Below are 17796 nucleotides of genomic sequence, written 5' to 3' on the forward strand. Positions count from 1 at the left end.
TTTCAAATAAATAGCACTTTGAAAATCAAACGCAACCACATTTTTAAACACAACTACTAAACATTTTATATATTTGTTTTGCTACACATAAACTTCAATCATAATTTTTACCAAACATATATTTATATCCAATTAATCATAGTTAACCATATTTTTTAAAAACTTACTTTTTTCCACACCACAACCACAAAAGCTATCTAAAAACAAACACACTAGTATGCGATGCTTTTTAAAATTGATTTCTAAAAACTGTTTAGGAGTGTAATTGGATGGTAATTTTTTGAAATTTAAATTTTTTTCAAAATTAATATTTTTTTTATCATTTTGATATATTGATATTAAAAATAATATACATACATACATATATATATATATATATATATTATTTTAATTTTTAAATAAAAAAAATTTTGAAAAACAATTTGTACTACACTCTCGAACAATCTCTTAAAGACTAGAGTATTTATTATCATGGTGTAAGTTTTTTTGTTTAAATACTTAAATTTTAATGTTTTTTCAGATAAAATAATTTTAAAAAATACTTTGAAAAACAAGTTATAAACTTGTATATAAAAAAATTACTTGTTGATCAAGTTGTTATTGAATTATCAAATCAATCCATGAATTATTAAAATATTATTTTAATATTTTTAAATAAAAACATAGATTGAAAAGCAATTTTTACCATGTTCTTGAGCAATCTCTTAATGATTATTTGTTATCATGGTAAAAGTTTTTTTGTTAAAATACTTTTTAAATTTAATACTTTTCATATATGAAAAAAAAAAATTACTATGAAAAACAAGTTATAACACAAAAATAAATGCTTAGTAATGAGGTTGTTATTAAATTATCAAATCAATACATAAATTATCAAATCAATTTAAAAATGATGTCATTTACTTGTAACTTTTGAAAAAAACCACTACAATACTTTTTAAATTTAATAGTTGTTTATATAAAAAAACAATTTTATAAAAATAAGCTATAACACAAAAATAAATACCCGCTGATCTGGCTGTTATTGAATTATCAAATCAATCCATGAATTATCTAATCAATTTAAAAATGATGCCGTTTAATTGTAACTTCTTAAAAAACCGACGTTAATTTTTTTCTTTTTTTTGGAAATTAACGTGACCCGCTCTCACCTGGGACAAGAAGAATACCGGAAAAACAAATGCTGAAAAAAGAAAAGAAAGCAAGTGGTAGAGAGCCACATTAAATAAAAAAAACGCAGGAGAAGCATTAGCAGAAGAGAGAAAGAACAGTAGTGTTATCATTTGATCCAGCTAGTAGACATCAGGGCAAAGAACGGGCATGGCCATTCTGAGCAAGGTGACTTGACAGCCAAATCAATAAAAATATATATCCGATTCAGTTGAATCTAGCAAGATACAGATTGGCCGCCTAATTGTAGTCTTACAGAGTCTTTCCACAACACAGGATTATTTTCTTGTTACATAAATAAATATAACTCAACTTCCCGTATGACAAAATAACTCCATGCCTTCATCCCCCAGCCTCTTTCTTTCTTTCTTTTTTCCTGTTGGAAAGGGCAGAAGAAGGCTATAGCCTATTTATCTCCTCTACTTTGGTACAAATTTTACACGTTCAGTTTTCATCAAGAAGATTCTTCCTCTGAGATTTTTGTACTTCGCCTGTGCATCAAGTTTGGACTTGTGTATTCACTATCAGTTGATGAAACGCAGGATGATGATACCGATGACTCGGGTATTGTACTTGATGTTGTATTCAGCTGAGTTTGATTTCTGGTATTCTGAAAACTAAATGATTGTTGCATTGGGGCTTCAGGAGTCGGACGTCCTTGAGCCTCTTCTGCAAGCCGCCTCAAAAGATTCATAACAGTGGGAAGTAACCTTGAAGAAATGGATAATATACCAGGCAACTGCACATACAAAACAAAGAAATAAGGCACAGGATCTCTGCATATGACAAGAGAAGAAAATAGTTTTTTGAACAAGGAAAAAAAAAAATAGTACCAAATAAAGCCAATGAGAACACTGTTTTATCATAAATTACAGCTACTTCTCTCATTGCCTCCTACTAAGGTTTAACCATAATGAAGAACGGAAGCCAAGCTTCATATAACAGGTTGTGAATGGAAAGGTAAATATCCCGGCACAAGAGCTTAAGACCAATTTTACTGTGTCAGAATTTTGTTCAAGCACTGGTGGGGGCTTTACTGTGTGCTTAAGTTCCTAGACAGTTTTAAGAACAATATATTTTTTAGCACACAACTTTGATTTCCATTTCCATGTCCATGCATAGTTCTAGAGTTAAATCTTCTAATCACAATAAATCATACCAATCAATAGACAAACACATGATAAAGGTTTGTCCCATTTTAACCATGTACTTAACATATGCACGATATTCAACATGGCTAACAAGAGAATGATAATTTTATTTTTTTCTAAACTTACAGCGCCATTTCGAAATTCTCCTGTGATGTCCATCTGTACCCATAATGCTTTTGAAAGTAAATATACAACAAACAGAACCAAGAGGTAAAGTGGATTCCTGTTTCATTAGCAAAAAACATGTCAAAGAAAGGCACCAGTCAACTGGAGAATAAAGCAAAAAAGTTGTGCAAGAACAGAAACTGTAGGAAAGCAAAGACTCTAGGTTTGAAGTGAGCACCTTAACAGAACCATGAATTCATTAAAACCAAGAACAACCATCGCCACTATTGCCCATGGAGGAGGTAACCAGTTATTACTTCGCTTGTGAGCCTCCTGAAGAAACACGATTTATTGCATATAAGAGTGCTAGATAGCTTGCAGGACATGATACTTGATAAATGAATAAAATATACCCTTGGTTTCTGAAAAGAGAGTGATCTGTGTGTCTGTGCATGCGTGTGACTGAGTGAACGTGAGCATGAGTTATATATTTTGGTTTGGTGCCCTACTACATGCATAGAAACTTTAATTGGCATGTAAAGCAGAAGATAGCAAATGACAAACTGAAAATATTCCCCAAATTAACTTGAACATTATTTGATTAAGAAATAAAACATCCAGTTAAATATTGTGAATCCAACCAAATTACTATATGAACACACATCTTGATAAAAGGATACCATAAATGAAAAATAGAAATATATAGTATAAGGTACCTGAGCAGAAATAGCTTGGGTCACACTATACTCGGTCTCTGCTTTGAACTGCCTCCACAGTGACTTGCACTGGACTGGTGTGAGCAGTGTAGCTTTTGGAGAGACCTGCCTCATTTGATTTCATGAGAAACAGTTTGAAAATAGATAAGGGATATATACAAATACAGTTGCCATCATGCACATGTACACAAATGAACTATTATCAACCATCTGTTTACCTCTTTCCATGTACTTGAGGCAAGGGAGTCACTACTGGCTCCTACGCCTCTATCTTTGGAAGATGGAACAGAAACAGTTCCATCACTGAGCGAGGAGAACAGTACATTCTCAATATCATCTGATTTCTCATCTAAGCGTATGGCTGCCAGGGTTGATAGAATTTTCAAAGACTGCAACAAAACAAATGCAAGATATTTAGATGTTCCTCAAAGATAAAAGGCAGCCAGCAATTCATTAACAAATCTTGGTTGATTACCGCAGAGCGTGCATCCTTTGTAATTGCTCTAATGTCTTCTTTCCCAGTCCAAACCCTTGGCATTGAGTCATTGTCATGATTGAAAATTGTTGTAAACCTGAAATGTTATCTAAATTAACCAACAAAAAAAGAAAAAAAAAAGAAAAAAGAAAAATAAGCAACAATCATGTACTGCACCTATCCTTCATGCGGATCAGAACTTTCCCTGCCTCTTCTCTTGCCTTCTTCTCCACTACATTTCTTCCATACTCCCTCAAATTTTGCACCATTTTGTCAATTGTAGGCTTATCCAACTCAAAACTAGCAACAGCAGTTGAAAACTCTGATACAGCAACCTCAGTCTCACGTTTAAGAAGCTTTCTTATTGAAGTCCATGCATCATTTTCACCAGCTTCGAATAGGGCTTCAACAGGTCCAGAAAGCATATCAGTAAGTTGTTTCTGCATGATTAGTGTAAGAAGATTTTGTTATTTGTTTCAATACAGAGTTCAACAGTTTGGAATATTCAATTGTAACATCAAACAAGAAAATACCTCATATTTGGCTATCATTTCTGTCAACATGGTGCTGCGTACTGATGCTGCATGTGCCTCAATATCACGATGAAGTTTTTCCCTGACTTTTGAAGCATCCCAATTGGCCTGTCTAATGGAAGCATCTGAGGGATAGGATATTACATGTCATCACCAAATCCAGAAAAAAAAAGAACGAGTAGATAACAGATCTTTGCTGAGAATAAATATGAAGTTTAAAGAATTATAGAAGGATGAGTTCTCTAACTTCTAGTATCAGCAGCTTAAATAATTTGGTACAGCTGCCCTTCACCTTGCCACTTTTCTTTTGTCTAACCCAATGAAATTCTTTGATAAAGTATTTGACTGCCTTTTGTTTTGCAGTCACAGTTTTAATAATTGATGCTTGTTCAAGTACAGACAAGCTAATTAGCTAGGAGGATGGGTTAGAGGAACATGTCCTGAGAAGTGCTGACTAGCCATACCACTTTACAGTTTATTGTCAGGGGCAGGTCAAGATCTTTAGAAGTCCAAAAGAGAAGATGCAATTCTTGTGCAAGATAAGACTATTTCTGCAATTACATTGTGGCAAGCAAACAGCAGTTATAAGATTCCACAGTTCAAAAATAGAAGTTTAACTGTATCCTTTAAGCATTGTAAGGAGACCCTTAGCATGAATAGACTGGTTGAGAGGACTAGCTATGTAAGACCCAAACTTTTGGCCCAAACCATGCCCAAGTCAGCCCAAACCCAACCTAAGTTATACAAGGAAAAAGTTGCAAGAAAATTCTCTCTCTCTCTTCTAATTCTTGTGGCTGCCGTGACCCTCCTCTCATCAAACCAAGGATTTCAGTTTTTTATCTTGAGTTTTGAGTTCAAGAAAGGTGGAAATAACAAGTAAATGGTTACTTTTCATATTACTTTCGATTATAGCTTGTTTATAGAAGGATTAAAGAAGAGATTATGATTTATAAAGATTTGAAGTTTATGTTATTAAGATTGATTCATGATTATTATGGGTTAAAGTTAAGTGATTGATTTTGAGTGTGTTGTTAAAAATAAGAATTTGTGAATTGATTTGTTATGGATTAAGAAATTCGTTTCAACTTTGCTGGAAAATCTGGACAAAATGGTCTTGAGTTTGAAGATGATGAAATTTTATTTTAGTTCTTGATTTATAAAAATTAAAGTTTGGTCCCTAAACTTTGAAAAATTATAATTTGACCCCTAAAAGTATTTTGGGATTCCATACAGTATTATTACGAGGTTAAGGATGATGAATCTCAGTTTGATAATTGATTTGGAATATTTTCAGTTTGGTCCCCCAATTTTGGGAATTTACATTCTAGTCCTTGAACTTTTTAAAAAATTACAGTTTCTGGACAGAACTGATGATGATTTATGTGGGAAATTTCAGTATGGTTATGTATTTACAGTTTGGTCCTCCAATTTTGGTAAAATTACGTTTTGATCCCTGTTTCTTGGAAAATTGTTGTTTTAGTCCCTAAACTTAAGAGACTAAACCTGGTTTTCTTTTATGCATTGGAATCTTTTATTTGTGTTGTTTTGGGTTGTCTTTTAGCATATTCCATATATTTGTTATAGGTTCTTGTAACAATCTTCAATAGGATTTTCAAGTCTTTCATCTGATATTCCTTTTAGTTTTATATTTTCCGAGTGAATGGAATAATCTTTAATATACATGTAATATAAATAAATATGTATGTTGATTATATGATGAGTACGATTAGTTAATTTCTTGAATATTTATATATGTTGCTTTATTTTCCAAGTACTTATCTATTCTTGAATTTGCGCTCGCATTCTATTGAACTAAATTCTATTTGATGATATACATTGCTTTGATAATTATGTGAATATCTATTATGCCTTAATATAGAACTTGTCAGTAACTCCACGCTAACGAGTAGTTAGCCTATGTGCACATAGTATTCTGTATACCTAACTGGTGAGAAAGATATCAGCATGTGAAGACCGATCCTCCCACAATGGTCACCTTCACGTGTCATCTAATCTCTAACATGTATTCCACTACTTTATGATAATATGCTTAGTATGTATATCTATATCAAGATAAATCGAATTGCAAATTATTAATATCTAAAATGTATATTAAATGTTATTCCTTCACAGAGTTGGTTGAACCCACCCTTATTTTTTATATTATTTCAGGTTCTTAGTTTCTGTTATTAGATAAATTTGTTGAGCGTTCCTACTTCTTCAGTTTTGGTCACTATGCCTTGATTGTTTCGCGAGACTTTCCTTTTAGTTTTGATTCGATATCTTAAACGCTCCACTCTTACCCTGTTTTAATTAAGTTTGGATTTTGACAATATAATGAGTATTATGAATGATTGTGAACCCACCCTTATTTTTTATATTATTTCAGGTTCTTAGTTTCTGTTATTAGATAAATTTGTTGAGCGTTCCTACTTCTTCAGTTTTGGTCACTATGCCTTGATTGTTTCGCGAGACTTTCCTTTTAGTTTTGATTCGATATCTTAAACGCTCCACTCTTACCCTGTTTTAATTAAATTTGGATTTTGACAATATAATGAGTATTATGAATGATTGTTTTTGTTTTAATTACTGATGAGAAGTTTTAAACTATCATTTGATTTTATGAATTTTGAATAATATAATATTTTGGAAATTTATGAAATGCTGTGTGAATTTTATACAATTTTGTTTATGATATGTAAGTTCTGAGGCTTAGCGTAGGTGGGGTGTCCTTGCGGCACCCTTCCTGCGCTGCCAATCATGGACCCGGGATTTGGATCGTGACAAGCTCAGTCCAACAGCTAAGAAACTTGGATTCAAAAGGTAAGGGTTTAAATCTGGGAAACTATGCACGCAACAATCCTGCTTATATGAATAATAGTTGCTGAATTTAGCCTCCTAACAATGATCTATTGAAGTAAGTGTTTCTCATAACAATCCTAAAGCACACCCTGTAACTAGCACAGCTGCAAATAATACTAGGAAAAGAAAAGGCAAAAATTCTGTTTTAGTGGAGAAAAAATAGTAGGCACGGACTTCCAACACTTAACATAGTTAATGAGCACCTACCAATATTTGTGCACAAATCAATAAACCACACATACCTTCACACCCTTTATCAAACTCAACCATGCAAGATTGAGCACAGGCACGAACAGAAGCAGCAAATCCTTCTCCTTTGTGCAATGATTGTTCCAGCCTTGTTTTAAAACTTTCAAGAGCTTTAGAGCGTAAATGCCCCAACATGGTAACATAAGCATGGTGGACCAACTACAGGAAAAGAAAACCCACAATATAAGAAGCAATTTTTTTTAGATAAAAGCACCCACCAACTACCAAGACATAAGAATTCAAAAGGTAAGACATATGATTAGACCCTAAATAATCCTAAAAACTTCCATCATGGAAGATATTTTAGATCATCCTACTGGAGGCAACAAAAATTATAGAACTAAGCAAAAAAAAAAACACTCATTAAGGACTTACATCTAATGCTCTTGATTCCAACTGTTGCTGTTTTGCATTTCTTACACCTTCATCAAAATAGATCGCCTCATTTTCATATCTAGTGTAAAGGAAGCGTCATAACATCAGATGATGCAAATCAACAAGCACAAAAAAATATTCTTCTGTGAGATAAAACTAATGAAATTGAGGAAATTTGAAATAAAACACTAATACTGATAAGATGGATTACAGATTTTTGAACCTCCAAACATTGAATAAACAGAAAGAAATGTAGCACACCACTATTTAGAATAGCAAGATATAAACTTACTCTGAAAGATAGAATTCCAAAATAGAGCTGAGTTGTTTCCCAAACCCTGACACTGGACCAGCTTGAACAGCTTCTTCCAAGGCCAACCAACCCTGCAAGAAATCATATTAGCACTTCTTGATGATAAATTTCACAATTCTCACATTTATCAGAGTAACTTTTAAGTAACCTGATCAGAGGACAAGTAGCGAAGCTTCTCGTTGGCAATCTCCTCGCACCGAACAGTTGCAACCATCACCTGATAAGCAAGATTTGCAACATATTTCACATATGAAGAAAAATCTAACAAATTAAGTTCACATAAGAAAAGGTAAATAACAAACCTTGTGAGCAGGAAGATCCAGATCCTTGTTCTCTTTTATAATTTTCCATATCTGCTGTGCACTGAAAGAAAAGCCTGAAGCAGGGACAACTCCCTGCCTATCACCAGCAAGACCTCCTGGAGAAATGGAATGGAAAAACCGCTGTCTAAGTTCAGCAACCTGTATAAAACATCAAATTAGTCTACCAAATGTACACTCAAATGCTATGTAATCAAGAAGTGGTTTCCTCTGGTTATTTTAAATTATTTGTTCAGAATCAATCAGTCAAATGATGATCTGTAAATTGCAATCATGGCTACAAGATTTGAAAATAATGTCACGTTGCCTTTAACTTTGGACTCCAATCATTTTGGTAAACATATACAAGCTACATATCATTGACCAAGACTTAAATAAGAGAAAAGAAAAATACTACAGCAGAATCCAAAGTTGAAAAAGCAACATATATGACAAGCATAAGTTCTGTGGCTAATAAACTGTTATTTTTTATATAATGGTAAGCAGGTTACCTCCCTTTCAAACTGCTCCTCCTTTTCTTCATAGCTAGACAAAGCAGTGACCTCCACCTTTGTGCAAATGAACAGAAGCAAAAAATTAGAGTTTATGCCAATTGAAATTGGTTCAAGAAATGAAGCACAATTGTCAAAACACGAGAAAGATGAAAAATGAGAGAATTATCTTCATACATTAAAAAATTCGCTGAGAGGAGTACTTTTATGAGCCTCAGGTTTCGTGACTGCAGCCCATATCTGCATAAATTATGACCATTGAAGATGCTAAAATAAACGAAATAATCAAACAGAAGATGAAAAGGCATAGCCAGAAAATAAGAGATGCACAGAAGTACCTTTTGAATATCTTCTCTTAAAATAGGCTCCAAATATTCAAGAGGAGTCTACATGGACAGTCACAAAGAGGTTACAGATTCAGCATTGGACAAAAACAGCTATATTAAAGGAGAAAAGGTAAATCATCTTAAACGAATCATATGGGCATCAATCCATACCCTTGTTTTATCACGTATAACAAAGAGCAGTGTTGTTTTGCGGGGGCTGAATAAACGCATCATGGCCTAGGTACAGGACAGAAAATAGATTATTGCATGTAAGGAACGCACAATAGCATGTTAATCACAGGAAATGGCAAAGAGTACCTGAAAAACTGTTTTTAAAAGGGGTTTATTGGCAGCCTGCTCCCGGCCAATGTCATGGCACCACCTACAAGTAAAATATCAGCATCTACTTAATTAGGAGCAGATCCCAATAAACAGAAAACTGTAGTCATGCATGTTCGTGCCTTGTCAATCTTTAGCTGCATCTCTAATTTGCAGTGTCTAATTCATCCACTGTTAAAATATGAATATATTTTAATCCAACAGAGAATATTTCTGAATCAACATCTATTTTTCCTTTTTTTGCAGGAGATAATCACTTATCCCTGATGATAAATTGAACTCATTACAATTGTCCAAGGTTATCTTGTATTTAAATTGGACAAATTTTCCTCATCACTCAAGCATCAAATGAGAATCAGAAAGATGTTTAATAGACCAGAATCCCACCAGATTATTGAATTGTAATATACAAATCACCAACAAGCCAGGTAACAGCTGAGCAGATTATCTCAAAACACCTATAGACTGCAGAGCCAAGCAAAGTAGTTTTCCCAGATTTTGGACCTAACCGATGCCCGGCACAAACTGGACTATTTTTGTGTGTAATCTAATCAGCAAAATGCGTTAATCTTCAACACTAGCTAAAGGTGGTTAAATGCAGTATGCACTTTTCACTTTTGTTAAGGCCATATCCCTTTCACCTGCAGCTTCATCTGTTTGGTCTGTGACATTCAACCCCTCCCACCCAGCACTTATAGCAAAGAATAGGAACATCAAAACAATAGTATGTTCAGCTTGCAAAGAGATGCCCAAATCACTAAAACACATGTTAAAGTAGTAAACTACCAATATCAAACAGTTCACTGCACTGTTAGCCATGGTGTTTCACACACTTTTTTAACCACTACAGGGTAATGGCACATAAAAAAGAACATGATGGAAAATTGAAACGAAGTCAAAACAAAGTAAAGTTAAATTTAATCCTGGCTGTGCACTATACACATGCTTCATATAAAAAAAAACTTCACAACAATTCTGAATTTTTTTAAAAAAAGAATGTGATGACCATAACCAGGCAGAGCCGTTTCAACCATGTCACTCCTGACCAAGCACTGGGCAATATATTGATAACAATATAGCAGTCTAACTAGCCTGACAGTCTAAAGCCACCACCAAATACAGCCAGGGGTCCAGGCATCCACTAAATTTATCAGGCAGAAAAAGCATCCAACACTATAATGCTTAGCATAAAAAAAAATAACTCACATGTTTATCAGTACAATGTCCGCAACTGCCAAAGCAAAGAGGGCACTTTGTTTCTCAAATGCAGTGTCATCCTGAAAACAGCAAATATTCAGAGGATCAGGAGTGTCAAAAATTCCCTACAGCATGTGTTCAATAGATTCACAAGCTGAAATTTGTAGCTGGTTCGTTCAGCTTTCTACAAGCATTAGACACCACAGCTTATAGAAGCATACAGTATTCTTCATCCTCAATATTTCTCAAAATTTCTAAAATTTACAAACTAATGCTACTCGGCTTCCTATCTCACAAATGTTGAAAATAATAAGCTGCCACCATAATACTCTATTTACTTGACATGCTATTGTAAATTAAGACTTACATTGACTACACGAAGCCACTAATCAATTGTCAAATTCAACGAACATAGGAGATAATCAGATTAAACACAAAAGGCAACAACCAAAGACTATACAAGCCACCGAATTAGCAGAGCGAAGCTAAAACAATATATATCAACAAAAAAGCTCACTACCTCTCCCCTTTCTCTGCCATCAGTTCCCTCCAAATCCATGGCAATTGTGAAAGGCTCAATACCAACACACTTTGCCATCCAAATTCCCTTGGTTGTTTGACTCCTGAAACATAATTATATAGTGTTTCTTCACGTGAAGATCACAAAGGCAAAATAGAGATACAAAAAGGCATAATTCTCCCTTCGAAAATGATAAACTCACAAAACTAAAACTATCTAACCTTCCTCTGATTGCATCCATCTCCCTGAAGTTTGTATGAAATAGATGATTCAAAAGCGTGCTCTTCCCTGTTCACAGAGAACACAAATTAAACCATTATTTGATCTACACATGCAAAATGCATATGCATAACATAGACTCTCATAGAGTTCTAATTCTAACTGTAACTAGTGTCATTGATGTACATCACTAAACAAAAGTCAAGAGAGATCTTTCTGCATAATAGATTTCATATAGAAAAACAAACTCCAGTTTACAACAGCCCTTTATTACATTAATATACAGAAAGTTTCAAACTTCAGGTTTGCAAAAATAAAAAGGATGCAACAAAAATGAGCAAAACAATTTGGATCTACTCAAAAAAACCCAATTGAACAAATAATTAATCAATTAAACAACAGATTTAAGTTCCAGAGATTTCATTTTCACTAAACTTTACATAACCAAACATTAAAAATATTCGATCAAACTCAAAAACTCTCAACTTTCAACTTCCAAAAAACTAAAAAAACAAGAAGAAGAGCAAAATATTTTGGATCTGCTCATATAAAACCCCATTAAAACTAATCATTGTTTAAACATAAAGAACAAATCAAGTTCCAAGAAAATACAATCAAACACCAAAATCTAACCAAACAAATTAAACACAAAAAAAGCCCATTTCACATTTAAGCTAAAATAACCACTACAACAAACTAACAAATCAAAAGAGCTTATTCACAGTTATAACTAATAAACCAACAAAAAAAAAAAACCCATTTCACAATTAATCTAAACAACCACAAAAATCAACTAACCAATCAAATGGAATTCAGATCCCACTAAAAAAAAAAAAATACCGCTGCTTTGAGGGCCCATGATTGCGACAATAGCATAAGAAAGACCACACTGTGACAGTTTCGTGATCTTCGAGAAGTTATCAAGTCCTTCCACATTAAACACTCCGTTTCCATCAATCAGCTGTGTGCCACAGCTATCTTGATCTCGCTCCATTCTTGCTCTTATTTACTCACCGATCTTCTACTTAAAGGACCAAACTTTTAAGGGTTTTAGAGAGGGGGGTGTGAAGAAGAGATTTAAGGGTTTTAGAGAGAGATAGTGGAAGAGGCAAGAAATTGAGTAGAGAAAAAGCAACGGCTTCTTCTTTGTTTGTGTCTTTTTTTTACTAGTTGCTGAAAGCATTCTTCTCCTAGTCCAAGGAAGGATTGATTGAAAGCAAAACAGCCCTCGTTTAGCGTTATTTTTACTGTCTTTTTTATTTTCTTTTTGTGGATCTCAATTATGATGTAATGATCATCCAAATAATTCAAGTTTTGCCAAGTATAATAATAATTGATTTTTTACTTCTTACGGTTGCGCGATTTTTTTAGGGCGAATTATATTTTTTACTTCTCTTTCTATATAATTTTTAAAACAATATATTTATTTGAAAATATATTAAATTAATATTTTGTATTACTTTGTAATAACTTTAAAGTACTAATATTAAAAATAAAAATAATATAAAAAAATTATTTTGATGTGTTTTTTTTTATAAAATACTCTGCATCGCAATACTTAACATACACTTAGTAAAATAATAAATATAAATTATTATATAACATAATTTAGAGTCATAGGTTAAACCTAAATTATGATTGTTTTTTAAATAAAAATTTAAAATAATACGTAAAATAATAATAATTTAAAATAAAAATCAACTTAAACCAAGTTCAAGTTTTTAGTTTAGTCTGTTTGGGAGTGTGGTTGTGGTTTCTTTTTAAAATGTTTTTTAGTTGTAAAATGCATTAAAATGATTTATTTTTTTAATTTTTAAAAATTATTTTTTATATTAACGTATCAAAATGATGTAAAAAAACATCAAAAAATATTAAATTAAAAAATTAATTGATTGTGAATTCTAGTCTTCAATTGTTTTCCATTTTAAGAAATTGCCCATGTGGTTACAAAATTGAAATCATGTTATAACTCATGAGAAATTCATTTAGTAATATTTAATTTTTTCAGTTATAATGGACTTAATTATATATATAGCACTAGTTGAAGGACCATGCGGTTCTTTCTTTCCATCAATGACGCTGTAAATCCCTTCATGCCAGATTCTCCCATGCAATAATTTTGAAGTTGGATGGTAAATAATGAATTAAAAATCTAGTATTTTATTTATTCTTCTACTTATTTATTTTTTTAATTAAACAGCATGTATAATTTTTTTTTCATGCTGGGATATTGCTGTATTTAACTAAACTACAATGAACATTTATGAGAAATACTAATTTGTGGACATATGTATTTATGTAATTCAAATACAATGAATACAAGCATGGAAAATGCTATTATTTATTTATTTATTTGGAAGAAACATTTATTTTTTATTTAATGCATTCTTCACATGACAAAATGATTTTAAGTATAGGCAGTCTTTGCTATTATAGTAGCAATTATTTTTTAAAATATTTTTTATTTAAAGATATATTAAAATAGTATTTTTTTTAAAAAATATATTTTTTGATATTAATAAATTAAAATGATTTAATAACATGAAAAAATAATTTAAAAAAATAAATAAGTTTTTGGAAAAGCATAACGTGAACACAAAGATAAGAATGCTGAAAACCTCAATCTTAAACACAGCGGCTTCTGAAAGCAACACTTTCTTCAAACTTTTACATATAAATAGATTGATTTATCTGTGAATAAAATATAATTGTTAAAGGAAGAAAAGAAGTGAAGGAAACCCAAGAAAATGAACAAGCACAAACAAATATTCGTCTTTTTTTTTTTTAACAAGAAACAACTTTACTTTGAGGGGTATTGACCTGATTTTACTGTTAAAAAAAAAAGTAATAGTAATTTATTCAAAATATGTGCCCCAGCAATTCCAATAATAATAAAAAAACTTTTCCATGCAATTAACATTTTAGAATTGCCATTCAGCTGAGCCTTCTTAGGAGTGTAGTTATAATTATTTTTTAAAATATTTTTTATATTAAAATAATTTTTTTTTATTTTAAAAAAATTATTTTTAAAATCAACGCATATTAACAATGATCTGAAACACATAAAAAATTAATTTTAATAAAAAAATTTAAATTTTTAAAAAAAATTGAATAAGAAATTTACACCACATTTCAAATGATGTCCTTTCTTACACCATGTTCTATATTATCGGAATGATTTTTTTTTTTCAATTTAAAAAATATTTAAATAGCAGGGAACTTTTTAATATTGCTTTTAAAGTTATTTTAAGAGGATAAATTTTTTTTTAAAAAAAAAAACTCCTTTTTATTTAGTTTGAATTTCTAATTAAATTGTATGAGAATTATATTGGTGTGACTTGATAAATTAAAAAATAAAATAGAAACAAAATTAAATAATAAAAGAAATTAATGGACATAAAAAACCAAAAACCAGGATCGCAAGTTAAAGACAACCTATAATACAATTATAAACAGTTTGGCTTTTAAAAAATATTGAAGATAATATTGTTTTTATATTAAAATGAAAATATATTTGATTAATTAAGATCAAATTAAGATCTAATTAAGCAAACTTGTGATCTAGAATTTCAATAATTTCAATAATATTTTTTTTATTTTTTAATTATATGATAAAAATAAAAAATTAATTTAAAACTTAATTTAATATTAAATCAAAAAATAAACAAAAACAATTTTTTTCTTATTAAAAACTCAATGTTAAAAATATATTTAAAAAAAAAATTATTCCAGATAAAAATGACTAAGAGCCTCAAGACTCCAAGGTTTAAAAGAAAACCCAGGTGCGCGCCATACTTCTTTTTTCTAATCATAAAAGAAGTATTATACTCTCGTTAAGAAATGAATTTTTCTTTAAAAACTAAAATTTATACAGCTGTAGTTTTTATTTTTGTGAAAATACTTGTTAGTGGCGGACAGAAACCAATGGAAAACGTCTTGTCATCTTTTAATTGTAGCCGCATTCATTTTTGACGAAAATTCATTATGAACTTTCAAGAATTTTTGGTTCTTGGTTAACCCACGGGGGGCAAAAACCCAGAAACACAAATTTAATTTTAATATATTTATGAAGTGTTGAGGTCAAAAAGAAGAATCTTTTCGTTAAGAAATTATGATAGAATTTAATTTTAATTAACACGTTTAGGGATGCTCTTCATCGTTAAAAAAATAAATCAGTGATGCCATCCCTATAGAATTTTCTATTGTAGGTGGCCAGCGGGACAGCTGAGGAGCCATGAGCATTCCTAGCAGACACAGGATTGTCGTAGCCTAGGATTTCCATAAGCTCACCAGTTTGATCAATGTTATGTAATTTGGCTAAATTTGAATGTTAAAACTATAGTCTAAACAAAATTATTAGATTTATATTGTGCCCTTGAACATGCAAGCAGTTTCCTGCTGCATGAATACGTCAACCATCCAGAGCCTAGCATCAAGAACGAAGACAGCAAAAGAAAGCATGCCGGATCACCAAGCATCCATGAAATTGGACACCAGACCCTGACGTATCCATTGAAATACAACTATGAATCCATGGCTGTTACCACCCACGAATCGCCTCATTCCTGTGGCAGCCGCTGCCAAAACTATACCAACTGTCCCTCCTACAGCACCCGCCGGCCCCACAGCGACCCCTGTTGCCGTCCCTGTATTTTCGGCAATTCTCCAGTGAAAAGGTGGCCTCCTTTTTATCAACTCCTGAGCCTCCTGAAGAAAACATTGTAGGCAAATGATAGCCAAAATGCTCTGCTAAGAACTGCTCCCGTAATGCTTTTGCCCTGCAATGGTGTTAGCAGTGTAGCATCTAAAGAGACCTACCTGCCTCATCTTCTGATTTTATGCAAAATCCGTTTAGATAAAAAAAGAGATTGAGATCTGTATGCAGGAAATATGTAATACCAGCACTGTATACATACTTTATTTAAATAATATCAATCAACTATTACCACTTCCCATGCTCTCGAGGCAAGAGGGTCCATAGCAGCAGCAGCAGCAGTTCCATCCATGAACGAGGAGAATAGCACTTCCTCAATATTGTCTTCCCTGTCTAGGCGGAAGACTGCAATGGCATGATTTCAAGATATTCAGACGTCATTCAAGTACAGAGAGGCAGGGAGGCAGCTATTTTTCAATAGTCTACCTAGATACAGCATTTCATGCATATAACTGATACAATTTCTTCTTTCCACAGTCCAAACTCTTCGTTTCAAACCATCACCTGAAATGCTGAAATATGATTGAGAACGATTGAGAACCTGAAATATGATCCAAAAATTAATCAGCAAAACGAACAATTGAAAGAAGAAAAGTAAGAGCAAATTATATACTCTACCTAAGAAGATTGCTCCTTTGTGTTTATTATAGATATGTCCAACTCAAGAGTACTGTTAACATCCTTTTTAAAAAAACATTGATAGCGTTATCAGTCAAGAGCTTTTGATTCATTCTTATTCCAGCCCAGGTGTCATGTTTGCAAACTTCAAAATAGGGAATCTACGGGCCTGGTGAGAGCATAACTGAGTTGTTTCTGCATATGAACAATGTATCAAGATTTTGTCATCTCTGTGTATATTGTAACAATATAAAAGAACTGCTTGAGGCAAGAGATAAACACAACAATAATAAGATGATGTAAGATTGTCCATCGATATTTCCTACTTTTGCAAAATTGTATTTACGTCTTCTATTACTTGACCACAAATATCTCCAGCGCCCCTGATAAGGTCCCGTATACTCTTCATTTCTTATGAACCAACATGAACCCAACTGCTATCTAGTCCTAGCCCTCTTGGCATTTTCCTCGACCCAGGATCTTCAACATCCTTCTTCTGTAGCCTAGCTGAATGGGGAAAAAACCAGATGCTGTGCACTTCTTTATCGCATCTAAACCTTTGGGGTTGGACGATAGCTCAATTTCAATCATCTTCAAAAGGGCCTCCAACTGGTTTCTTACATCTCTTGCTCGCTTCATATATGCTCACTATATTTGGTCAGATTGATTCATTATTTAGCTCAATCAGGCACCTGTGATTGCCTTTTTATTTTTACAAATCGCAGATTGTACTGTTGCATCGAATAATTAAGGAGAAATTACCATTACACAGGATATAGTTTTAGATTTTGCCTTACCTGAACCCATCAATCAAAAGGTGAATCGCATTGCCGTCAGTGTTTCTGGGTTCCTCTTTTTGGAAATTATACAAAAGCAGCAATGCTATGTATGCGATTGTAGTTTGTACATATTGGGTCTCTGGACTCCATTTTTTTTGCAAATGAAGCATACATCATATTATTTCTGTTGACAAGCCATTTTTGTTCTTGAGCCAGTTTCTTCACAAGATTTTTTTTTTTTTTGCATCAATTCTGTGATTTTTATCGTTTTTCTGAGCCCAAATTCACCTGAGAATCACTAATTTGTTAGCCTCACAACAATCA

General features: G+C 32.4%; 1 protein-coding gene across 1 annotated transcript; it reads right to left on the bottom strand.

Moving 5' to 3' along the window:
- Positions 1 to 1327: 1327 nt before the first annotated feature.
- On the bottom strand, positions 1328 to 12638 carry LOC118028246 (protein ROOT HAIR DEFECTIVE 3 homolog 2). Its single transcript, XM_035031785.2, has 22 exons — positions 12202 to 12638; positions 11364 to 11430; positions 11143 to 11245; positions 10632 to 10702; positions 9405 to 9468; positions 9258 to 9323; positions 9099 to 9146; positions 8938 to 9000; positions 8761 to 8817; positions 8252 to 8410; positions 8098 to 8166; positions 7929 to 8020; positions 7637 to 7715; positions 7255 to 7420; positions 4151 to 4275; positions 3795 to 4057; positions 3618 to 3714; positions 3361 to 3531; positions 3143 to 3247; positions 2665 to 2759; positions 2448 to 2544; positions 1328 to 1909 (listed from the first exon to the last, which is right to left on the bottom strand). Exons 1-22 carry the CDS (start codon positions 12353 to 12355, stop codon positions 1625 to 1627), a joined length of 2496 nt encoding a protein of 831 aa, XP_034887676.1. The 5' UTR covers positions 12356 to 12638; the 3' UTR covers positions 1328 to 1624.
- Between the last annotated feature and the right edge of the window lie 5158 nt (positions 12639 to 17796).

Source organism: Populus alba, chromosome 15 (assembly GCF_005239225.2).
Source record: "Populus alba chromosome 15, ASM523922v2, whole genome shotgun sequence".
NCBI lineage: Eukaryota > Viridiplantae > Streptophyta > Magnoliopsida > Malpighiales > Salicaceae > Populus > Populus alba.

Bases quoted from the DNA above. Each gene is read 5' to 3' on its own strand.
- LOC118028246 (XM_035031785.2), bottom strand. From the start codon at position 12,355: ATGGAGCGAGATCAAGATAGCTGTGGCACACAGCTGATTGATGGAAAC. The intron at 8,818-8,937 runs GTATGAAGATAA...ATTTGCACAAAG, and splicing joins CTCTCAGCGAATTTTTTAAT to GTGGAGGTCACTGCTTTGTC. The intron at 8,021-8,097 runs GTTACTTAAAAG...GATTTCTTGCAG, and splicing joins GCTACTTGTCCTCTGATCAG to GGTTGGTTGGCCTTGGAAGA.